General features: G+C 41.3%; 1 protein-coding gene across 1 annotated transcript; it reads right to left on the reverse strand.

Moving 5' to 3' along the window:
- LOC308377041 (major facilitator superfamily domain-containing protein 10-like) lies at window positions 1–25,357 on the reverse strand (the record flags this gene model as incomplete). Its single annotated transcript, XM_080853583.1, has 13 exons — window positions 25,308–25,357; window positions 15,779–15,987; window positions 14,672–14,768; window positions 14,309–14,412; window positions 14,012–14,170; window positions 11,418–11,606; window positions 10,771–10,879; window positions 10,370–10,481; window positions 8,549–8,657; window positions 3,753–3,843; window positions 3,623–3,670; window positions 2,516–2,605; window positions 1–104 (listed from the first exon to the last, which is right to left on the reverse strand). Exons 2-13 carry the CDS (start codon window positions 15,980–15,982, stop codon window positions 1–3), a joined length of 1,416 nt encoding a protein of 471 aa, XP_080709709.1. The 5' UTR covers window positions 15,983–15,987; window positions 25,308–25,357.
- Between the last annotated feature and the right edge of the window lie 1,575 nt (window positions 25,358–26,932).

Genomic DNA, 26,932 nt, shown 5'->3' on the forward strand with positions numbered 1-26,932 from the left:
TCAGTCATCTTTCGATTTCTCTACTTGGTTCAGTAACACCAGGGGCACAATGAAGAGGACTGCGTAGATGAGAAAGCAAGTCTCCGCCCCAGCCAACCAATAGACTGTAAAAAAAAGACAGCAAAAAAGTCATGTTCTTTAGCAACATTTAATCTTGCAGTTTTGTGCAGAAGAGCTGTTTGGCTCAGTTGGGGTCCAGGACTACCACCGAGCATGCTATAACTACGGCGTGATGAGGTTCAATCAGTGGGGTCATTACTGGCACCAGCGGACATAAGCTCCGTACTTTTTGAAATTCCACTAGTCTTGGCATATAGTGGTGGGTAGGGAAATGTAGGCTGTGTAAAGTGTAAATGATTTCAGGGGTTACAAGTGGAAATTCATTGCAGGAGATCTGTGAGTCCATAGCTTTCACATACCCTTAAACAAAGAAATGCAGTTTTGTGTATGCTAGTCTTCCATTGTTTGGCAAATCAGCTGGCTACAAGCTAATGACCAGCTAGCTCCCTGCACAGTTACCTACTGAAGGCTAAGGCTAACATTATCAAACACTGGGACTGAATGACTGCAGAGAGAGAGAGAGCGAGAGAGAGAGAGAGAGAGAGAGAGAGAGAGAGAGTGTGTGTGAATGCAGACAGATATGTCCACGCACAAGGGCACTGTTTGCCCTTTGCACACACAAGTTGTCCATATAAAGACGCCTTTGTCACTGCTAGAAGGGGAGAGGCTGTGTGATGTCATTTTAACTAGACGTAACGCAAAGCGTTACAAAATATGACCGCAGAACTGTTCAGTAGGTTTTAACACAAAATGAGTCATGGTTGTCAGTGTGTTTGTGTGTTTTTATGTGTTTTGTGTGTGTAAATTGGTTTGTGTTTCATTTTTATGTATTAAAGGAATTATTTGTGATAGATATTGATGATTTGGTAATGTAATGTTTTGTGTACTACTTTTTTGTGGATTGTTTTGGTATATTTTTCTTTTGCAATGTAGTTTGTTAAAACAGGTCACATAAAGAGGTGTGGAAACAAAGTGAAGTTTCCAACCACCAACAGATGGCGCTATAGGTGATATCAGTCAGGCATATGTACGGGTTCGGGCCAGCGTCCACCCTAAGACATTTTCTTTGGATCAAACAATGTTCGCAAGAGTTATAAGAGACTTTGTGTTTTTCGAGCACTTTGACAATTATGCGATTGAGTTATAAGAGACTTTGTGTTTTGTGGCTAGCACTTCCGACTAATGAGAAAATCCAATATAACTTTTAGTCGCCCATGGCTGAAGAGTAGCCAGACCACATTTCAAGGCGTTACCATTAAAGCTGTCGGAGGAGTTCGATCAGATGCGAGGTGTGCAAACGCCGTCAAAACGCATCTTCCACTCAAAATGGCCGACTTCCTGTGGACCTGCCATCATGGCATCAAGAGACTTTTTGGTGCGTCCAAGCATGATGAAGACGTGTACCGAATTCCGTCAAGCTACGCCAAAATAACCCCAATGCGCAGGTTTTTTTTAAATGTTCTAGGGGGTGCTACAGAGCCATTTTGCTTCATCCATGGACAAAAACTCTACCGAAGATGGACGGTTACATGCTTGATGTCCCTGGCAAATTTGGTAATTTTCCGAGCACTTTGACATATATTCGATTAAAACACCTCATTTTTGCTTTTTAATTTTTATCTAGTTGGCGCTATACATTTAATGACTGGTTATGGTATGGGTTGACATGGCCCCTTAACACAAACATACAAGAACAATTTGGCCCTCCACGGCCCTACGGTTCTCGGGATATTTGAAGAAAACTGTGTCGCGCCACCTACAGGCCAGTTGGTGTATTATCATATAAATCAATTTATTGCATGCCCGTCCCCCCGTGAACGTAATTCCACGAAACTTAACGTGCAGTCAGAAGGTGTCATAATGATCACACACCTCCGATTTCGTGCAGTTCTGACCTCGTCAACTTATAATTAAAATGTTTTACAACACTCTATTTGTAACTAGGTGGCGCTATACATAAAATAAGTGGTAGTGGAATGGTTGACGTGGCCTCTTAAGACCAACATGCAAAAAAAATTTGGTCCTCCTAAGCCCTACGGTTTTCGACTTATTCACAGAAAACTGAATCGCCCCACCCTCTCTAAAACGGGTCCAGTCCGACGGGGGTGCAACGGATCAAAACGAAACTCAATGGTTCCACGCTCATCTAGTGGGGCTACATGCCCACCAAATTTCGTGCACCTCGGTGTTTCAGTGTCCCGGGAATCGTTGACAGAAAATCGGCAAACAGAACTGAAAAAGGAGGCAGCGGTCATAATAACCCACAACTGTTTCGGTTTTATTTTTGCGAACTCCAAAGTCAAATAACCGAAATAGCCTTACTGTACACTCTGAATGTGAATACTAACTCCACCAAATTCATATAAGTATATGTGTTTGAATTGTAATTAATTCCAGAACATTATTTATAAGGTAATTGAAATGAGCAGGTAAGATTGCTGATATAACCACTTACCAGATGATGCCACAATCGGTCCACATGCCCGTGCGAGTGCCCCCAGACTGCGTAGGATGCCCATTACCATCCCCTTTTGGCTGGAGGACCCTGGCAGAATAAGATTTATGATGAGGTTTATCAGTTATAATGTTGATGAACCTAGCAGAATAAAACTTATGGTGAGTATTATCAGTTATAATGTTGATGAAACTAGCAGAATAAGATTTATGATGAGGATTATCAGTTTAATGTTGAGGAAACTAGCAGAATAAGATTTATTATGAGGATTATCAGTTATAATGTTGATGAACCTAGCAGAATAAAAAAAAGAAAAAGAAAGCATGAAAAAACCTAATAAACATCTTCACTGCCTCAAATATGATGCCTAAAATGTGTGATTTTGCAGCTTGTGTATTCTATTTACCAGGAAATTCTTCTGAATAACTCCTCAGAAATGTGAACAAAAATGTTATTCAAACCCCTGTGGGATATTTTTTATGTTTAGATGAACATGGATTAACTCTTCAGTATGAAAGTCTCACTTTAGGAAAGGCAGATTAGGCGGGAAGCAATAACCTAACCATAGATATGATTCACTGATGTTAAAGTCAGCACTAAAGTCACGGCACAGGCACATTCCAAGAAACCCCCAGCAAGGAGGGGGTCTTAGAGGATCTCAGGGAGCCTCAGGGGATCCAGATACACACACACACACCCACAGCGAGAGAGAGAGAGAAAAGTTAGGAGTAAAAGTTAGAGAATAGGGTAAGTTCTGATTGGCCTTGCAGAACAGCCAAACACAAGAGAGTGGGAGGAACTAGGTTCCTTTAAAAACTGACCCAATGTTCATACAATGAGATGGAGCTAATCCATGGACCATCTCCTTATTGTAGCTTATTGATTACAATAATAAACCTCCAGATTTCTACATCCAGTCTCCGGCCTTCTGATTGAAAGAAAAGGTGTAGTGAGATCCTATTCTCGCCACAACACCCCCTTCCATGTTAGAATAGGTAAAGAATAGCTGTACTCTTGAAAAGATGGATCATGGTGTACTTAAACCTGGGCAAGTTACAAAATGAAAATTATGGAAAGACAAAACATCACTCATCAAACTGTTCTTACCGTGCTCTGAAACTTGTGTGGACAGACAAGGAACAACAACAGCAGCGGCTGTTAAGGGGAAGAATATGTCAGTTATGTCCATGAAAATTATTAAAAAAAAAATTGTACTGAATGTACTGAAAGTACTTACAATATGAGTACAACATCAGTCCTGAGTACAGCAACAGCATATTCCAAGCAATCCCAATCAACAGAAAAGCTGGAATAAGTGATATGAATGCCTACGAATGAATTAAAATATTATATTAATCATTCCAATTGCTGTCTTGAGGTCTTACATCTGTGGCTATGAAGTAATGTATTGACATTGATTGCTATAGCTCTAAATGCATTCATTAATAACATGGAAGTGTCTATTAAAGACTATTAAAAAAAACTGTAGTATTTCTGGGGTCTACTAGAATAGATTTACATGCTTAATTGATACGTTTTTTGTAATGCACAGGAAAAGATGTTAAATTCCTTGGGGACTTCCCACAGTGGCTAATCTGCTCACTGTCACATGCCAGAACTAAGAGCCAGTTACCTTACCAATATAACAACTGCCTAACCATATACACAACAGCACAGCACACCTGCCAGGAGACAGCCACGACATGCGTGTGTTGTACCTGGGATTCGTAAAGGCATTCCTTCACAGTACAACAAGCACTGTCTGTAGCCCACAAATGCTTAAGCCCACACTACCCATCCATAACGTCTGAGCAGCAGGATACTACAACATCAACTAGGCTGCCTTCAAGAACATTTCACTGGGGTTCTCAAGGAGGCACCTTCATTCGTCAGTGTTCAAAAACACCACACAGAGGTCTTTGTCTTCTGTCCTTGGTTTAATGAATTTGACGACAGATAATGCTTCTCTGTTCAAAACATGTAGAAAAACCTGGGATTCCTGCTTTCAGCACGGAAATATCTATAAACTTTTTGCCTTCAGATAGGACACCAACCTCCTTGTTACTACCACTAAAGAAGATCTGACTAAGAAGACTGATAGGTTGGGATTGGCATATGTTGGCAGTGCTCTTCTCCTTTTGAATGACAAAAATACCCCCTGCCTGACAGCACATCCTTGTAATTGTTAATTTCTTCCACACAATCACCATGAGATTCCATAGATATTTCAAAACTCGTTTATAGAAACAATTAGGTTCCCCTTTAGGCCTGTGAGCCCAAGCAGCCCTTGCACAATGCTCTCCACCTGGGTGGGCAATCATCCAGTGGTGAATCCATCTCTCCTTTTGGAGGAATGTCTGCTCGTAAACTGTATGAGGGACCCCCAGGTAGGTTGACCCCTGTGTGAGGGACCCCCAGGTAGGTTGACCCCTGTGTGAGAGACCCCCAGGTAGGTTGACCCCTGCGTGAGAGACCCCCAGGTAGGTTGACCCCTGCGTGAGAGACCCCCAGGTAGGTTGACCCCTGCGTGAGGGTCCCCCAGGTAGGTTGACCCCTGCGTGAGGGTCCCCCAGGTAGGTTGACCCCTGCGTGAGGGTCCCCCAGGTAGGTTGACCCCTGCGTGAGGGTCCCCCAGGTAGGTTGACCCCTGCGTGAGGGTCCCCCAGGTAGGTTGACCCCTGCGTGAGGGTCCCCCAGGTAGGTTGACCCCTGTGTGAGGGACCCCCAGGTAGGTTGACCCCTGTGTGAGGGACCCCCAGGTAGGTTGACCCCTGTGTGAGGGACCCCGTGGTAGGTTGACCCCTGTGTGAGGGACCCCCAGGTAGGTTGACCCCTGTGTGAGGGACCCCCAGGTAGGTTGACCCCTGTGTGAGGGACCCTGTGGTAGGTTGACCCCTGTGTGAGGGACCCCGTGGTAGGTTGACCCATGTGAGGGACCCCCAGGTAGGTTGACCCCTGTGTGAGGGACCCCCAGGTAGGTTGACCCCTGTGTGAGGGACCCCCAGGTAGGTTGACCCCTGTGTGAGGGACCCCCAGGTAGGTTGACCCCTGTGTGAGGGACCCCGTGGTAGGTTGACCCCTGTGTGAGGGACCCCCAGGTAGGTTGACCCCTGTGTGAGGGACCCCGTGGTAGGTTGACCCCTGTGTGAGGGACCCCCAGGTAGGTTGACCCCTGTGTGAGGGACCCCCAGGTAGGTTGACCCCTGTGTGAGGGACCCCCAGGTAGGTTGACCCCTGTCTGAGAGACCCCAAGGTAGGTTGACCCCTGTGTGAGGGACCCCCAGGTAGGTTGACCCCTGTGTGAGGGACCCCCAGGTAGGTTGACCCCTGTGTGAGGGACCCCGTGGTAGGTTGACCCCTGTGTGAGGGACCCCCAGGTAGGTTGACCCCTGTGTGAGGGACCCCCAGGTAGGTTGACCCCTGTGTGAGGGACCCCCAGGTAGGTTGACCCCTGTCTGAGAGACCCCAAGGTAGGTTGACCCCTGTGTGAGGGACCCCGTGGTAGGTTGACCCCTGTGTGAGGGACCCCGTGGTAGGTTGACCCCTGTGTGAGGGACCCCCAGGTAGGTTGACCCCTGTGTGAGAGACCCCCAGGTAGGTTGACCCCTGTCTGAGAGACCCCAAGGTAGGTTGACCCCTGTTTGAGGGACCCCCAGGTAGGTTGACCCCTGTGTGAGGGACCCTCAGGTAGGTTGACCCCTGTGTGAGAGACCCCCAGGTAGGTTGACCCCTGTGTGAGGGACCCCGTGGTAGGTTGACCCCTGTGTGAGGGACCCCCAGGTAGGTTGACCCCTGTGTGAGGGACCCCCAGGTAGGTTGACCCCTGTGTGAGGGACCCCCAGGTAGGTTGACCCCTGTGTGAGGGACCCCCAGGTAGGTTGACCCCTGTGTGAGGGACCCCCAGGTAGGTTGACCCCTGTTTGAGGGACCCCCAGGTAGGTTGACCCCTGTGTGAGGGACCCCCAGGTAGGTTGACCCCTGTGTGAGAGACCCCCAGGTAGGTTGACCCCTGTGTGAGGGACCCCGTGGTAGGTTGACCCCTGTGTGAGGGACCCCCAGGTAGGTTGACCCCTGTGTGAGGGACCCCCAGGTAGGTTGACCCCTGTGTGAGGGTCCCCCAGGTAGGTTGACCCCTGTGTGAGGGACCCCCAGGTAGGTTGACCCCTGTGTGTGAGACCCCCAGGTAAGTTGACCCCTGTGTGAGGGACCCCCAGGTAGGTTGACCCCTGTGTGAGGGACCCCCAGGTAGGTTGACCCCTGTGTGAGGGACCCCCAGGTAGGTTGACCCCTGTGTGAGGGACCCCCAGGTAGGTTGACCACTGTGCGATTGACCCTATAGATGGGTGAAGCACTTGTGTGTGGGGCGGTGCTCTGGATGGGAGGAGTACGATTGGTGGATGCGCAAGGAATGCCTGTGCGTGTAAAGCGCAAGGGTGTCAGAGTATGCCTATGCAATCATCAGTAGACCTTCATGTTTAAACTCTGTGTCGTCTGACCTCTAGCCCATAGAACAGTCTACACTGTGTGGGGAGCTACAGAAAGTACTGGATGCAGACCAGAGGTACCTTTTCAATCACCATGTACTGTATGTGTTCATGTGGATAGATGTGCAATGGAGACCACAGTGTGAGGAGCTGGGTCCTTCTTGAGAATGCTAACAAGTGATCAGTGATTCCTTTACGCTCACTCAAAGACTATGTTATGTTATATTACATTATACCGTATTACATTATATCATACTAGTGCAGTGCCCGTAGGAATTATGCATTCTGTAGTGTTAGCAGACGTAGGTGTAGCTGTTGGGTAGTGTAATAGCAAGACATATTTGCACTCCACATAGGTAGGCTACAGGTTACACTGAAGTGTTATTGTGATGCATGTTTCCTTTTCATTAAGAAATGTTTTATGTTAGCCTTTTTGGAGATATACCAACAAATAAAGTTTGAGATTATGTAGTGGATGCAGTTGAATATAGATGTCAACGTTGCTGTCTAAACTATAAACTAATTTACAGCGAGATTTGCGCTGACTGGAGATGGCGTTACTATCCCCCACCCGAATTCAGTGCACAGTGCACGTTCGATGCACGTCAATAGGCTAGCTAATTTCACAGCAATTAACGTGAACAGGTTACCGTCAGTGAGATACACCCTAGACAGACTGACTGACACACAGAGATTTCTGGATTTATAGATAGATGTCATGTGTAATTGTACATTGATGTATATTGCTCATTTATACGTCTTATAATTGGATAAATGGGGGATTTAGAGGAGGAACAAGACATTGTGCCACCAATCCAAGGTAAGATTTCTGACCAATTGAAGAATACCTTGTGGCCCAAGGTGTGAGATGCAAATGGCAGGCCCCCAAGCCTGGTACCTATCCAGGAGGATCTGGGACTGTAACAGGGGAACAGACTCCCAGATACATCCAATCATCTTTGGAATGTATATGGGCGTACACAGGAGTCCTGGATACAACTCTTTTCAAGCAGTGATATCAGCATATCACCAGGCTAGTTAGCTTGCTAACTTGCTAATAATACATAGTTGGCTGGTACACCCCTCACAAATTACCTCAGGCTTATTTTATTTTAATGAATTGATTGAACAATGCCTATTTCTCAGGTAAGTTTGAAGAATTCTAAGGGGAAAAAAGACAGACAAATTGCATGTATAGTCATCTTTGTTCATTTTTTTGCTCTGAACAAATACACTGGATGCAATGCTTCTTCTCTCTGCCTGCGCCCTCCTCTCAATAGGAACAATTGAAAAAAAGAAAAGAAAACAGTATATGGACACAGGCCCTCACATACTTCAGTTTATGGACACACTTCAGGAAAGGAAAACCCGAAAAGCATAATACTTACTCTTATAGTTAATAGTATGGACAAATAAAGGGATATAATTTCCTTATAAGGGTAAAGCAGTTTACCAAACGAACTGTCTTGATCTGATGCCCTGGTTTGATCCCTAATTAGTATGGACAAATAAAGGGATATCATTTCTTTATAAGGGTAAAGCAGTTTACCAAACGAACTGTCTTGATCTGATGCCCTGGTTTGATCCTTCGGGCAAATCCCCCCTGAATGGTTGCCATGGTTATACCAATGAAGAAGAACATCTTCCCCTGGTCCATGCTAGAAAAAATACAGAGATTTTCCCATCAATCTGTTTTAGATAAAGCTATCATTTAATGATAGGGGTGGGGGGGAAATCGATTATTCGATTTTTCTCGATTCTCTCTAAAACGATTCTCTCTCGATTCAGAAAAGTTCATAATCGATTTTGTAATAAAAAAAAAAAAAAAAACACATCCATTTTATGTTGAAATGCAAGCTGCATCGATTATTGGATTGTTCATAGAAAGTCAAAATTGTGACAAGGAAAAGCTTTTTCTCTAATAAAAAATAGAGAAGGTAATTCATCTGTTGATTTTCTTTAATTATCAAACACAAAGTAGGAAGTGTAGCAAAGACTCTGAGTAGCAAACTCGAATGTTTTAAAAGTCGAAATGGATTGATAATAATTTTATCGGTTTAGAATTGATAATCATTTTTTTTACACATCCATTTTGTTGAAATGCAATTATCGATTGTTTATCGATTATCAATTCGAAACCGATTAAACGATTATCGATGCGTTTCGACTATTGAATCATTTGAGTTTGCAACTCAGAGTCTAAAATCACTTCCTACTTTGTGTTAGATAATTAAAAAAAATCAACAGATGAATAACCTTCTTTATTTGCTTTATTAGAGAAAAAGCTTTTAATGGTCACAATTTTGACTTTCTATGAGCAATGCAATAATCGATGCAGCTTGCATTTCAACATAAAATGGTGTTAAAAAAAAAAAAAAAAAAAATGTAAAATTAAAAAAAAAAAATTACAAAATCGATTTAAAATCGAATCGTTGACCTCTGAATCGATTTCGCCAAGAGATTCCCACCCCTATCATTTCATGTTGGAAATTCAAAGTGTTCTTCAAAATGTCTTCTTTTTTTCCACAGAATAAATCCTTATGAGCATTATATTTAAATAGAGTCCTTTTGGAGTCACTGTTAGCCACTTTTGTTTGGTTACATTCCCTCCAAGTCCATGTGTATGAATAGCCTGACGATGTCATACTCATAATTCTAGTCAGAATATGAGTCTGATACTGAACCATTGGGCTGTGATTATGGGGCGTGTTTCAACGAACCAGGGGGAAAAAATGCCTCTTCGCTCAATTGGATACCTAGAACAAATCAGAGCAACGTAGTATGACCATCTGATACATTAAAACTTTAACCTGATCCCGTAGGAAGGACGGCAAAAACATCTTTTCGAACGACAAATGCCTTGATCGCGTTTCTCTGTTCCTCTTTCAAAATGAATGCGCTGTCAATATCTGTTGAGATATGCCTGCTCACGTTACTAATTAGCAGCAAGGCTAGCTAGCTACTATGTGTTTCAATGGATTTTTGGTGTAAGCGTTAGCAATGACCTAACAATAATGGTCTAGTGCGCTTCAGTTAAGACGTACAATCCTCGGCAACATTCGTGTTGCACATATACAACTAACCGAGTCAATGTAGACATAAAAAAGTCGTGTAGATAGCATCATTTACATTAAAAATGTCCCACTTACAAGCTCTCGATACGCCGCCATCTTGGGAGGATTTCGAAATCTACCGCTTGATCATCTGTCCATCATCGTATAAAGCCCGCCCTGACAATTTGATTGGTCCGACAGAATCCTACCTTCTGATATCGCTCCCCAACTAGCTCAACGCCAGACCCAATCTCCCAGACCAAAAATGTTGTGGGCGGAGTTTGGGCTGGTATCCAGGCTAGTGTATGAATACTTACCTGGAGAATCCAAAACGCTGGTGCGTTAAAAAACTCAGTGTGAATTCCAGTCCAGAAAACAGAAAGAGGTATGTGAAGTACACCATCCCCAAAACTTTAAGGTTCTTCATTTCTGTTGAAAATCCAAGAAAATAACAGTGTAGATATATAGATGTATTGCAGTTTATTGCATTGATACAATATCAGTTCTCCGATTATGGTCTTTCATTTGACAGGTTTGGCTGAAGAATGTGTTCTTTTTGTTCTTCAAAGAATGTTACCTTTTCTGACAGTGGTTTGAAATGTCCACCAGGGTTTAAAACAAATCTCTGGCAAGTTCCTAACTGTTAAAATATGTCTGAAATGGTTTATTGTGATAATGACTAGTGTGCTAGATAAACATACAGTATATGTGATCTTACTCTGCGCTGGGGGTGCATGGTCTGTTCTTGTGATGGCTGTGAAGTTGAAAAGTGCCACTGGGTTAAGAAGGTCTCCAGGCCCCTGAACCACTGAGTTAATGTCATTAACCTATGTCAAAGCAGAAATCATTCATTTAAAAAACTCACAATCATCAACACAAAAATGAAGTGGTCTGTATCTAGATCAGGGTTTCCACTAGGATCTTTTCTTGCCAGTCTGGTGAAGATGGCCTGCCTTTAGACCATTAGTGTCATCATCCAAATTGATTGATATATGTATATACATTAACTTAGTTGAGGCAAATAGACCTTTGTAGGACTCAAGCTGTTGAGCTAGCTGATAGGCTAACCATTATTTGGCCGATAGGCTTACTACTAACTCCTTTCTGATTTTTGCTACAGTGATTCACTATTACGTCTTGAGATACAAAATGGTATAACAAGAAAGTCTGGGCAGACCTTAGCTTGACAGCATGCTAACTTTGTAGATACTGTATATCGGCAACACAGAACATAGGCGATTTTGATATAACGTCAACACACTGTCATTTCCTCAAATTCTGATATTTTAAGTTTTAAACTAAAAGTCTTGCCTTTAGCATCTTTAACAGCTCAGAATGGTGTATGTAATCTTGCAACGAGCTTACCTCACTGTCTCTGCGTAAAGTCTCTGGTAGCATGACAAAGATGTAAAGCAGGTCTGCTGCAGAGAAAGCCAGGGCTAGTAAAGCTGGTCCCTGATAAAACTCCCCAGCTTCTTTGGGCCTTTGTGCAAAGTAGGCACCCAGTAATGGCCCCAGTGTGAATCCAAGAGAGAAGGCGACACCAATCATAGCCTGGTTAAACATACAATAAGATATTATAATTATAGTAAGGGTATTTAGCAGACACTTATGGACCAAGCAACTTAAAAACAATACATAAAAATAAACATTTGCTAAAAATAAAACAGCAATGAGAAAATTAAGCAATAAGCATAATGCCACAACATTTGCAAAACCATACTAAATAGAAACTTTGGGATTTTTCAACCTGTGCCCTATTTTTAGAGTTTTTTGGGTCCAAACTAAGGAAAAATCAAAGACCGAAATCGGTCCAGTATTGAGTTTAAAAACATTATATCCTTTAACATGTCACTAACATGTAGTCAATGAGCAGTTTTTTATTTACCAATGACACAAAGTATGGAAGGGAAAATGGTTGTTTAATAATTGTTTATTTGATCATTTTGGCTCTGCCCTTAATGATGGAAGCTGCTTGGAGGGGGAGGATTCTGCAGAAACACACAGCATTGCGAGATTCATTTGCAGCTTTTCCTGTAGAGCATGTATGCAAAACCTCAAGCATGAATTCATACATAACAATAGCTGTTCTCTAGTCACTATCTTTAAGACTGTTAGTGTTTAGTGAAAATTGCATGTTATGTGTGTCAACTTAATTTTTGGGGGGTAAAATTAATTCAGCCATCTTAAATAGTGTTCTCCCTGGTTTTTAGATTGGATAGCTTTCACACCAAATACTGACTGTGCTGGAGTTCAGGTGAACTGCATTGGATTTTAGGTGAACTGTGCTGGAGTTGAGGTGAACTGTACCCCAGACCCCCAGGTTTTGGAGGACTCTGTCCCTGGTGTTGACCTCTGATCCAAAAATAGCGTCACATCAACCAAATGAACTGAGCTAACGCCTCAACTGTAGCCGAGTCCGTATAAAAAGCGTGTGAAGCACCCTAAAAGTACTCCAAACTAGGATTACAGCTGGATGACTAAGTTGATAAGTTGATAAGAAGATGCTGATTTATCTTTTTCTGTCATTTGGCTATTAACAACTTGTGTAGCTGAGTTGTCATGGAATAGTCTAGGCTGTGCCAAAATGTGTGTGTCTGTGTTGTGTCTATTTTTTAATGTGCGCTATGTGATCATGTTGCCTTCTTTATGTGAAAGTTGTGCCATGGTATTCTGTACATTTAGCCTTGACTTTGTCTCAGGTTTGAAAATAATTGTTCAAACTATATAGTTTACTAATGAATCATACCTACACTTAATACTCAACTTAGATTTAATAGGATTATTGAGACTTAAGTTTTTGACACTCTAATTACAATCACCTCATCAAGTTCCTCACTGTTATACCACAAAGTGTATATTAATTGTGTTGTGTTGAGGGTGAGGCGGTCAGAATTAAGCATTTAACTGCGCTTGCAAATTGGTACATGGCCTTGATGGCCTGAACATATTGTGTGAAAATGTTGAGGGGGTCCTTTTACGAGGTGTAGCCCCAGGGCCCAGAGTTCCTAAAACAGCCCTGCTTATGACAAGTATATATTTTAAAATAAGTGTATGTTTAGCCAATAAGCCCCAAGAGGCCGTGCTTTGCGCTGATTTTAGAACAGGTAAGGGGAGTTGTTAGGCACGACGCGACAGGTAACCCCCTTACCTGTTCTAAAATCAGCTCAAACCACGGACTTGCGGGGCTTATTGCTTTTCTAAAACTGTTACTACAAATATTTGATATGGTTTCATAAATGAAGACAATTCAATTTAAGAATTAATAGTTTAATGATAAACCAAATTGTAAGGTAATGCTGGATTTTACAACGGCTTTTAGCCAATCACAATCAAGGATTTGAACAATCAGTTTTAGAATTGGATTTCTTTCAGCTTTCAATAACTTTTGATCTAAACTGGATGATGAACCTGCTGCTGAAGCTTTGTGCTATGTAACATACACATTATTTAAGGGAGAACCTTTTTGTGATCGAAACTGCACAATTATGTTTATGTCACAGCCAAGACACTTGAAAATCAGTTCATGTTTGCTGATTTCAGTGCGCACATAATGAAATTAGCATTTCGGATAGGCCCATAGAGTCTACAGAGTCCTAGTTAAACTATGATTACAACATTAAAAAACCTATTTAATAAAAAGAATCCATTTGTTCAATTCACTGCATGTTAAAATCAGATAATGGACTACATTGATGATTTGTTTTTTTGATATGCCCCTTATCCAACATGGCTAACAATAGAAACATCAGGGCTGTCAAAGGTCTGTCAAGCCTGAGATTATCATTTCCATTGAGGGCAGGCCATTCTAATGCTAAGATTTGTGACAAGGCAGTGTACCCACCTTCAGTGCAACTAGCAGTCTAATTTAAATCTCTGCTTTACCACGTACTCCCCATTAACCAATACATACAAACATATGAAAGGGAAGGAAGACATGGGATCAACAAGTCACTAACCATTCCTCGATTCCTAGCCTGTGGATTACGGAGATCGGCCACCATGGCGGTGCACAGGCTGACGTTGCCTTTACAAATCCCGCCGACGACACGAGACAGGAGGAAGATGCTGAAACTGCGAGAAAACACCCAGAGGACATAGGAGGCCATGACACCCACCTAAGAATATAATAAAACATATTTAATAGTGGTACAACATTACGCTAGCAGAGCAAAAAAAAATGCTTAGTTGTAGCCTAGAAGATTGTTTGCAACTAAGCATCTCAAGCTGGGAGCCCTATCAGCACACAAACTCACTGTGGATAGCAGCACCAGTGGTCTTCTGCCATAGCAATCTGATGCAACTCCAATCACAGGAGAGGAAATGAATTGAAGTAAAGAAAAAAGGGATCCAATTAATCCTGCAAAGCAGAAAATACAATCAATTAAAAACGTGCTCCATCGTTAGTGTTTTCACCAGCATGCACCCTCAGACATACCTTATATAGAAGGCTCATTATTTTCTACTAGTATTCCACTTATGCATGTATAGAGACATTCGGTTGTTTTAAATCTTCCATCATTTTGCCATGAGAGAATTTAGTTCAATGCCAACTTGCTGTTCAGCTCCAGTAAACAAATAATAGGTCAAGCATGACTTCAGGGGAAGGTCGTTCTTACCTCCAAAAAGAACACTATTGTATTTTGAGTCCAGAGGAATTCTGACAGTTATTCTAAACCAGTCCACTAAATTCTGCAGAGAATTGTAGACAGCATCCTGTTGAAAAAAAAATACAAATTGAAAAGGTTTAACGGCCAGTTGTTCGTTCAAAGTCAACCTGTGCTCCATTCCAGATCACTGGTATCCTGTTTGCCAATACATTGACTTTTTGACTCACACAATTGTCAATGTACTCATGTTATTACAGTGCTTGCAAAGTTCTTGCAAAGCATGCACTGTATTGTTTTTCCTAAGCTCTCTCTTATTCTTGTTTTCCATTTTCTGTGATTAATTCAGCTTTAACCACTTGATTGTAAAAACGTTGGCATGTAGGTCTCATAAAGGACACTTCAGTTTTTTAATTGTCATTTTTGTACACTTTTCTCAATAGGCAACTGTCACCCTCTCATTTATCTTTGTAGTTTTTTAGAATCTTTTTTCCTTTTCATTTTTGTGAATTTTAAAATGGGCAGTATATGCACAGAATACAGGTTCTTCAGCATGATGGTAGTCTACCAATCAGACAGCCGTTTTTCCAGACAGTGGGTTACAGTTCTAGTTTTGTGAGGTTACTGCTCCAGCTCTGTACACACACTCACAAGAAAAGGTTGTACTACTTTCCCAGTCTACTTTGTCAGTTGATCAATTATTCAAATTCATTTTCATCAATTATTAAAAAGCACTTGATCGATTGATGATTTGAAACAGATAACAGGCTCTGGGCTCTGAAAGCGGCTTGAGACAATTATATTGTTCTGGCGCTATATAAATAAAATTGAATTGAATTGAATTATTACGCAACTTTAAACATTTCGGGATACCACAGACTGTATGTTTACACAAACATAAGTATAAGAATAAAAAGAAGCAGTCACAAGATTTGGCAACAACAACAATTCTGTTTAAATATTAGATTTAAGATATTCTACAAATTTTTTAAAGAAAAAACATGCCACTTTCAGTGCCGCTGAATTACACTGCTGTCGGTGGACTTATCACCATGAGTCTGTGTATTATTATAATTATTATGTCACATATTTCATATTGGACACTAAAAGAACACTTACATCTTTTTGACTGTAGTGGTCTAAGATGGAGGGAAGGAGAGGAAGAATGAGGGTAAACCCAAGAAGGTCCAGCAGAAGTGACAGAAAAACCACAGTGATGACCCTAGAAGAGTATCCTTCCTGCGAGGTCTGGTCAGCAGCCGTTTCCTTTGTATTTGGTGATCCCTTGGACACATGTGCAGCTCCAGGGGATTTCAAGTCCATCTTGCCTTTGGGGGGGGGAGAGCATTTCCTGTCAACAGCGTTTCTTAGCGTTTTATGAAGACTTGAAAGGTATACTTTATTAAAAGGTGTTTACTTTTCTATGCATGTTTCATTACTACACATCCTTCATTAGGCGATATGTTATTGTAGTCAATCAGCTTTTAACTTTTAAAAGCTTTTACTATGGACACATAATTGGCAAAGTTACATTGGCAGAGTCAAAGCTTTTGTAGGTGCTTATGTAGCCTACATTCAGTAGGGCATAGGCCTAGCTCATAGGCTGATGCAGAAAGGGTAGAAGTTCAATAGCATTACAAAAAAAGATGGAGAGAGCAGAGTAACAAGCTTACAAAACTTGTGCCGTGTCAAAATCAGCCATAAGTCTAACTTATTTACTTATATCACATTCCTCCTCAACCTCAAACTCATCCTCAAATTCCTCCTTCATGGCTATCCAAAAGCACTCCTGCTTTGGCAGCATGCCACTAACTGTATGCCATTTGCAAGTGGCAAAGAGCATGCTTCTGTTGGACGTCTCGAGTAGGCCGAACATGTTGACAGGACATGCAACAAATGATTGTATGGAAAATGTTGTTGCAACGCAGTGTATTGGTCTGTTAGTAACGTCGTGTCTTGGTCACTTGCAAACGTTATCATTTGGTATTGTGAATAACACCACCATGACATCGTACCCTGGTCAGATATAGAGCGTTTATTTCCGAAAATGATTGGGCAACATAAAACAACTTAACTGATTCAGAGCCTGCCTATTACAAATTCTATGACCAATTGCAGGTGACAACTGTACATGTAGGCTAACCCCAATTCAGTTATTATCAATTCAGTTATTGTCAAATTATATATCAACTTATGTTAAATGTTGCATCCCAGAAGTTGTGTGTGTGTGTGTGTGTGTGTGTGTGTGTGTGTGTGTGTGTGTGTGTAAACAGCTAGACATTAACTATGTTAACAATGTTATGCAAAAATACAATATGCCGTTTTACATGCAATTAATACATATCTCCCCTTGGAAATTAAATCCTCAATGTTAGGCTAAAAACACTAATCTTGCTTGCCTTGGCCATTCTACATCTGGCCTTCATCAAAAGTAGGCTATTGCAATTACTACAACTATTCCATGATAAAAAAACAAACAAACTAATTTTAGTAAGAGGTTGGGATCAAACCAAGTGACTGTGTAGCGCTCGCCTAGGTATACGTAGGTGTGTGTGAGGACTGCGGACTTTGATTACGGAAAAATTCCAAAGGTTTCAGTTGCTTCATTTGACCCTTTAAAGGGGTGTCCAGACACAGGTGAATATCCTTGGTCTCCTGTCTCCATTGAGGTTGTAATATTTGGGACATTTGCAAACAGAGAACATCAACACTAGAAACGTCTAAATAGCACCTAGCAACGGTCTTGCAAGTAGCCTACACGTAAATTAAGTTAAAATTACTATTGAACTGCTGAAAACCGTGTCCTTGATTCTTTTTTGAAAATGTAATTTCTCTGTAGATAAAAACAATCTAAGTCATTTCCATTGCTATGCCACCAAAACTAATACTATCTATCTCTTGTTGTAGTTTACTCCCGATTTGGCTCTGCCCTACTCTAGAATCTCCAAAGTACAGCCTTGGAAACAAGATGGAAACAAACATCATGGAACCAAACATCAGGGTTTTACCCCATTGAGGACATGCACCACAAGACTACAGAAACTATAGCTGAAAGTAAGTTGCTAGCTTAATTGAACGTTGTGAAGTATGTTATCTAGTCAGAAAGACACGTACATCAGCTTAAAGAGCTCCACCCCTCCTTGTTTGGAGAAAACATATAACTTTACTGTCAATGTGAGTTTAACCCTTTCCTTTTTTTTTTTGCCGCAGGTCAAATGATCCCACTACCGGCAGCAGCATCACCACCACCATTATTATCATCATCCCTATCATTGGCACCAGGCCAAATAATTAGCCTTCATCTCCAGCCCAGGTAAACATCACTTGAATTGTCATTAATGATTTTATATCAAATTAATTGCAACATGCTTGTACCGCTTGGTAACATTGCTTTTAAAAACTATCGGTTATTTTTAGGTTCAATTAGGACCGAACACAACAATATCATCAGCCCAGTATACCCACATGAAGTGGAGGGATGCAAGACAGGCGACAAATAACTGCGAATAATGAGGTTCACGTGTGTGTGCTAACGGATGAGTATTTTGGCAAAAATGCGACGAGTTAGAAGATGGAGATGCTGCAGCACCTTCTTCTACTTTCCACTCACGCATTCCACTGTCGCAATGACTAGCAATAAGCAGAAACATATTTTGGAGTTGTTATCGAGGAGCATAGTTAAGATAAGTTAAATTAGCGATGAACAGTCAAGGACGTCAACAACAACGACGAATCGTTGGCCACAGGCTATTCTGTTCAAAGGCTACATTTTAGGCTAATAGTTAATGTACTTAATCTGAGTGTATCTAGAGATAAAGGAGCAAATTAACATAGACCAAACTTTCGAATTCTTTATTGTGGATTCACAGGAGTTGTGAATGTTAATGACGTTTATAATTTATGCCGAAATCTGGAACATGCCACATAATCGATCGTGTTATATGTTTTGTTATTGTTGTTCATTTATTTTTTGGATCTGTTTACATGTTTAGATTGTAAGGCAATACTCAGCCTATTTCAACTTCGGCCTCTAGGCTTAATTTAGTTAATTTAGTTTAATGTATGTGGATATCATCATAGATGATGGAGGACATTTGCATAAATTGAACTCCGGCAGTGAATGTGTAGGCCTACTGGCTACGGAAATTGAAATAAAGTTAGCATATATTAGAAATATTTCATACTTGGTTCTGGTGTATTTTAAATGTCAGTTAGTGGTCACAATCAGTGCTATAGCCTCTAAATCAGACCTGGGCATTATACGGCCCGCGGGCCAGATATGGCCCGCCGTGTGATTCTGACCGGCCCGCGAAAGATCACATGATAATTGGAAAATGTTATTATTTTTTGCAGAGTTCTGAAAACATTAAATATTCAATATAGGGGAGACGTGTCGATCTCGGAGACGTTTCCTTTCGATCTTCAAATGTTTGTTTTTTTAAAAAGATCATTTTCGTTTTCGAACTGTTTCTTACGGACTTCGGAAGACCATAGTCAGAAAATATCTCTGAACACAGCTGAAGTGTTCTCAGGAGGATTCTTAAATTGAACTTGAAATTGAATAAGGCGCCAGATTTCTAGAGACTTCCAGGCGAAAAACACATCGTTAACAGCCCTGTATCCAGGTTTGCCCAAACAGTAGGTACTGTGCGTGCTTTCTATTACTGTGTATGCATGGCAAGTGTGAGAGCGCCGAAGTTGCGTAGTGGCCTCGAGCGGTATTGCAGACAGATAGAGATTTTAAATTGGATATGAAGATGAAATCTGTCACAAAGTTTCAGCGTTAAACTAATAAAATAATTGCTGTCTGTGGTTCTATATGGGCTGTGGAAATAATTTAGAAAAATTATAGTTTGAGATGGATTGATAATTTATATAATTGAGAACCCCTGGTTAAATGTGTTCTTGGTCACATCAATTTGAAAGCTGGACCAAAGTGTTTGATTTAATTCAATTACAACTAGGCCTAATACAAAAAAGATAAGCTGTAAGTGCAGTTTGGAGTCTGGACGGTCTTTTTCTCTCAACGGCTCAATAGGTAGATCTCGCCTTCACCAAGGCAAAGGTTGGTGATCTTGGGCCTAAAAAGTTTGGGGACCACTGATATAGACATATAAACAAAACAGGGACACTTTTCTTTACACAGTTACACAGTTCAGTGACTTGTTGTCTTGTTTATTTTGGCTACAAAGATGATGTGATGTCTTTAGAAAGCTAAGAAAATCCTTGTTTCAATAGTATATGAAGCTCAAAATGCCCTTTTTTATTAATGTGACTGAAAATGAGTCAAATGTTTCACATTTTGTTTATCATTTTGGAAATCCAATTTTAATAAATTATATTTTTGAAAGCTAGCGTCACATTTGAATTGCCAAATAATAACATACACTCTTACCAGCGGTCAAAACAATGCCATTTACTGCTTTTTATATAGAAATAAAATGTATATTATGCATAATTGAGTTCGGCATTTTGGCCCGGCCCTCCAAAATATTTTCAGCTGCTCATTTGGCCCCCTGGGAAAAATAATTGCCCACCCCTGCTCTAAATACTTGTCTAATATTATATTGTTGTGACGTCACCAGAGGCGGAGATCCCATTTCTTTGAAGGGGGAGACAATGTATGGTAACATCTCATAGAGTAATTCCTGGGGGGGGGGGGGCATGAAAAAGTTGCTGTCTGGCCCTATTGCCCTCTCTCTCTGTATGCTTTCTTCGAACTGCGTTTGCTACCTTGCAGGACTAGAAAGCTAGCTAACACAGCTAAGCTTCAAAGATGATGAATTTCAAGTGAAACCACAAGTCTTTTTTTTCTCTTCAGATCTGCACGCTTAATCCGGGGTATGTTCCACGTGCTTCGTTACTGCACTTTACTGGAATCACTATTGCGCACTTTACTGGAAAAAGATTGCGCACTTTACTGGAATAAATACAGATTGCTGCATCATCAACCACAAAAGAAACTCCCTTTTTCTTACAAACACAGATTGCTACATCATCTACAAAAGAAACTTCCTTTTTCCCAAAAAAGCGGCAACTTTTTAGTAGGGAGGGGCACGTCCCCCCCGGGATCTCCGCCTATGGACGTCACATATTTCAGTAGAGCCCACAGCACCCCCTGCATGAAAGAGGTTCCAGCGCACCTGCCGGAGCATGATATGAATTAAACGAAGGCTCGATGTAAATAATTTGCCTCGAATATTTTTTGTAATCGAATTTATTAATTATATATTGCTTGAGATGTCTTCAATGCCAAAGGTCCAGGTTGTATTGACTACATATTTTGTTCATATAAAAATGTGTGGCACCAATAAATAAAGATTGTTGTTGTTTACGATTTTCTATCAGTTCTCACCACACAACAACGTCTCATCTTTGCTCCTTGAATGTCGATATGTAATGGTATGGAGTTATTGAAACTTACTACGTATAAAAAGACTAGAAATTGAATGTTTATTTTTGCCTCGAAAGTTACACTGGGTGCCTTAGAATTTATTTTTTTATTTTTTTAAATCTACCTATCACTCGCTGCCACTGGAAAAATAAAATAAACATTTCGTTTTTTTTTTTAGGCCTAGGATGGAAGACAAACCCCATGGCAGAAAGCCTTGATGCACTATAACACGTCATAGATGTTAGTCTGTGTTAATAACTATCAAAGAGTTTATCATCAATATGACACAAGTGAGAGCGAGGTTGGTAAAGAATATCCCCACGGCTGTGACATCACTATTACCTCTAAGATTAAATTAATTATAAAGCCTTTGAGAGTTTCTCAGACAGATCTGAATGTATGACATGTTATAGTGCATTAAGGCAATCTGCCATGGAGTCATCTTGCTTGCTCTGTCTGTGTATTGTCTCGTGCCCCACTGTATAATTATGCCCTTCTTCCTTGTAGTGCATTGTATGAGTCAGTTGTGAGACTGCCTTTTCAACCATGAATATGATGAAAAACACATACAGGAGCACACTCACTTATGATCCTCTGCCTGGACACCTTTAATGCCCAATTTTCAAGAAGACGTTCTTAGAGAAATCGTTGTGTGTGTGGTAGTCGTTTATTGTATTAAATACCTCCTCCGGGGAATCCTCACAACAGCGAATGATGGCAACTAACAGACAATGGTTGATGGTGGAGCTGGACTAGTTTGAGTATAAGCAGAGGACGTGCTTGTAGCGATTTGAGCGACAACTACAACAACAACAGAACAGGAGACAGGTGGTACGTACGTTTACTAGATTTTCCGCTAAATCAAGTGTTAGCGTATTCACAATAACTCTCAAAAGTGTGCTGCTAATGTAGCTAGCCTCGCTGCTAATAAGTACAACGTTATCGTGCTGGTTATGCTCTCACACGCCACCCTCATTGAGGCAAAAGTAATGTTTGACTCAAATTGTCTTTCACTGCCGTTTTATGTTAAGTCAGTCATTCTAAATAGGTTCTACACATACATGAAATACATTTCCTATTTAATAGATGCAAAGTAATCCGTAGCAAATTATGTTAGATGTCAGTTGAAGCTGGTTGGAGAAGGCACTTTCAACACCGAGCCACCAGCCAAGAGACCAACAGTGGTCGGGAGAAATGTACTTTTCGAGGGTTTATATAAAATACGGTAGCCGTAATGCTGCATGCTGTGCAGCTTTGCAGTTTACCAAAGTCGTACTAAAACATTTTGACAGAAAACAGGAAATGTGAGGTCCTGACATGTGTGATTCCGGAAATGATGCTGTTTGGAAATGATGCCGTAAGCTGGCCAATCACAGCCAAGGGGGTATCCGACTCTCTCCGACTCTTTAAGAAAAGTTAGAAAAAAGCGTTTGTCTCCGACCAGCTCTCCGACGGCTCTCCGACGGCTCGGATGGGCGTCAACACCTGGGTGAAGGTGTTACCAAGGCGTGCCAAGGCGTGCCAAAGTGTCCCTCTACGACCAAATCGGAGAGAATCGTAGTACTGTAAAAAGGCCTTTAGTGCTTGCCACAAAACACAAAGTCTCTTATAACTCAATCGCATATATGTGAAAGTGCTCGAAAAATTATCAAATTTGCCAGGGACATCAAGCCTGTAACCGTCCATCTTCGGTAAAGTTTTTGTCCATGGATGGAGCAAAATGGCTCTGTAGCGCCCCCTAGAACACTGCAAAAAAACCTGCGCATTGGGGTTATTTTGGCGTAGCTTGACGAAATTCGGTACACGTCTTCATGCTTGGACGCACCAAAAAGTCTCTTGACGCCATGGTGGCAGGTCCACAGGAAGTCGGCCATTTTGAGTGGAAGATGCGTTTTGACGGAGTTTGCACAATTCGCATCTTATCGAACTCCTCCGACAAATTTAATGGTAACGCCTTGAAATGTGGTCAGGTTACTCTTCAGCCATGAACGACCAAAAGTTATATTGGATATTCTCATTAGTCGGAAGGTGTGGGCGTGGCAGACCCTCAAACTTTGCCAATTTACCAGTGCTTGCCACAAAACACAAAGTCTCTTATAACTCTTGCGAACATTGTTTGATCCAGAGAAAATGTCTTAGGGTGGACGCTGGCCCGAACCCGTACATATGCCTGTACATATGCCTGACTGATATCACCTATAACGCCACCTGTTGGTGGTTGGAAACTTCACTTTGTTTCCACACCTCTTTATGTGACCTGTTTTAACAAACTACATTGCAAAAGAAAGATATACCAAAACAATCCACAAAAAAGTAGTACACAAAACATTAAATTACCAAATCATCAAAATCTATCACAAATAATTCCTTTAATACATAAAAATGAAACACAAACCAATTTACACACACAAAACACATAAAAACACACAAGCACACTGACAACCATGACTCATTCTGTGTTAAAACCTACTGAACAGTTCGGCGGTCATATTTTGTAACGCTTTGCGTTACGTCTAGTTTATCTTGTTTTCCTCAGTGTCGTGTGTTGTTTGTTTACTCATCTCTCCTCTCGTTTCAGATGTCTCAGCCCTGCCCTTGTGTGTGCGCCGCCTTGTTGATTGTCTGCACCGTCTTAATTATTTTCACCTGTCCCTAATCACCTTGAGTGTATGTAACCTGTGTGTTCCTGTTGTCTCGTTGCCAGTTCGTCTTTGTTTCCCTGTGTCTCAAGCGTCCCAGCGACTTCAATGATATTTAAGTTTCTTGTGATTCTGACCCCTGCTTGTGTAATCGACTCCACTTTTGCTTTTTCCCTGTCTGTACCTCTGCCTGTTCAACAATTGTCTACCCAATTGTCACAATTGTCTACGTGTTTGTTACTGGACTGCCACTCCTTGTACCAAAACCAATCAGTAAAAGTTTATCTTTATCATCTCAGACTCAAATGCTCGACTCTAATTACAACCTAGGATAACTTTATATAAAGTGACCTTATTATGTATTGTTTTCTGTTTAAAAGATAACATTAACAAAACATTTAAGGTACACCCTGGGCACTTTGAATAAAAACATTAAAATTGGTGCTGACAACAAGTTAATGAATTATAATTGCATATGCAGAGAAGGAAGTGAAATGCAGGACTGGTAGAGAAGGTGGTGGAGTTCCTCATAGCAGAAATAGCAGCTCATTCAAAACACGCCCAGCTGAACTAATCATGGTTGGAGCCTCATGTCCAACCTTCTTTAACATGGCAAACTTAAAAAGTTATCTCAACAATTAAAGGTAGGCTATGGCCCAAATATACTGAATGACGCACATTGTAATTAAATAACTTTTCTCACCAGATCTGACACGATCAAATGAAATGTGAACAAAATGTGAACGAAACAACAACGCAGAGCTTGTAGGGATCATGTTGTCAGACATCTCGAATAACATTATGAGCATTAGGAGCCTGTCAGTTGCAAAAATAAGCGGTTTAGTTTGACACCATTTAGCCATTTATAGCGCTCTAACTCACTACGATTTTGATCATTTTTGTCCCTAGGCCTACTAAAAATGTGGCGCCAATAAGGTCTAAAAAAACAGGGGCAAGGTTGAAAAATGTTTTAAATCCCTTGCAAAATTTCGTTGTGTATCTAATGTACAATGATAAATAAAGTATATTCTATTATTTTCCATTCTATACAAATCTGACTAACATGTAGCCTACAGCCGTGCTTATTTGGGAAGTTTTTGATTTTGACTTGCTATGCTACTACTTAAACTACTGCTTCTTTTTTGTAGTGGACACCTCCACTCCAATCTGAGTTGTGCCCATCATACTCATCTCACACATGCTCAAATCTATGTGAATGACAACACTAAATGCCATGGGTGGAGAGATGCATTCACACGCATTCAGCCACTTATGATATACGTAGGAATGTTTATCTAAAGGGAACTCTGAAGAGATTGTTTGGGAAACGTGCAGAAAAGACATGACAGTCTCTCAATGATGCATCACAATACAGGAGGGCAATGACTCGGCTAAAATAAGTTTAGGGCTCAAACATTTCATCCTAATGGGTCTCTAAAATGATGAAATTCAACCAGCATGTATGGGTAAAAGTTTTGTGTGTTTTTTTTGGCCAGGCATCTGCCGTTTCATTATGATAGGCATTTTGGTAAGATGGGTTACCTAGTAGTAGGCTAGTGTTTCAAATCACACGTAGTGGTTAGCAAAATAAATAGGCAATGCATATTTTTCTTACCTGTCTCGGTTGCTGGTCCTGTTGGATCTAAAGATTGCGGAAGGAGTGAGGCATTTTACGTAAATTCAGGGCTTGAAATGAAACCAGGAAACGGTGTCTTATTTCATCCCGACAATATGTGACGTAGGCTTCTTGGCAGCTGAGCGTAGGACGGATACGGTCCTATTCTGGTTTGGGGACTTTTGCGGAGTTTATCTCAGCAGTAGCCTAAGATTAAATAATCTCGATTTGTTTATTATCACAAATAACCTCTATAACCTGTTAAAGAGACTTTTTTTTTGCCTCACCTTAATGTTTAAAATCAACCATTTTAAAATGAGCAATGACTGAGCAATTCCCATTCAATCTGAGCTTCATGATTTTTGCTTATAGAGGGAAAATATTGAGGCCTATTTGCACGAAGATCCTGAATACATTGTTATAGGTGGTTGTTTCCACAAGGTTGTTCTAGGTTAATGAGGTACCCTTAGCCCCGAAAATGCTTTGTGACTTCTAGACTAAAATTAAGATAATTAATACATCTTAAACAGTTGGGGGAAATAACTAGTGATATGAGTGAACAAGGCTGGATTGTAGTGATGCGCGGGTTACCCAATTACTTCAGAACTCCCCACGGGTCGGGCGGGGCGGTTTGGAAAATTTCTTGGGTCGGGTTGGGGCGGGTGTTAAAATAACGCCCTCTCGCGCATCACTACTGGATTGGCATACCAGGCACTTTCCCTATGGGTCACTGCACCTTCTGGGCCAATCAAAAGGGCATTTTATTTATTCAAATAATGACTGGACAATTAAGCAAATAGCGTAGTAGATTGGGACAGTAAGGCCCAATCTCAATTCTTCCCCTTGCCCCTTATCTTCCCCCTTACCCTTGAAGTTGCGTGTTCATGTGAGAGCTAGTGGTGTCTCAATACCCAATTTGATCAAGATTAAGGAATAAGATTGAGGGCTATATGGCCCTTGGAGTTAAGATGATCCTTACTTGCTCCTCCAAGGGCTATCCCAGAGCACACAGCGAAACCAGCTCAGGAATTTTCACAGTTCATGAACAACCAAACACATCTTACAAGGGGCAATAGAACAGAGGGGCAATAGAACATATGAACAGAGGGGCAATAGAACATAGGAACAGAGGGGCAATAGAACAGAGGAACAGAGGGGCAATAGAACAGAGGAACAGAGGGGCAATAGAACAGAGGAACAGAGGGGCAATAGAACAGGGGAACAGAGGGGCAATAGAACAGAGGGGCAATAGAGCAGAGGAACAGAAGGACAGAGGGGCAATAGAATAGAGGAACAGAGGGGCAATAGAACAGAGGAACATGGGGCAATAGAACAGAGGAACAGAGGGGCAATAGAACAGAGGAAGAGAGGGGCAATAGAACAAAGGAACATGGGGGCAATAGAACAGAGGGGCAATAGAACATAGGAACATAGGGGCAATAGAACATAGGAACAGAGGGGCAATAGAAAATAGGAACAGAGGGGCAGGAGAATAGAGGAACATGGGGGCGAACTAAGGGCGTCACCCTCAGTATTCATGAGGTCTTGAAGACACAAGTCTCTGAGCCATTCGCTGACTCTTTAAATACACTCCCTCAGGATAAGTCCCAAAGTCCCAAATAAAA

Source organism: Sprattus sprattus (genome assembly GCF_963457725.1).
Source record: "Sprattus sprattus genome assembly, chromosome: 16".
Taxonomy (NCBI): domain Eukaryota; kingdom Metazoa; phylum Chordata; class Actinopteri; order Clupeiformes; family Clupeidae; genus Sprattus; species Sprattus sprattus.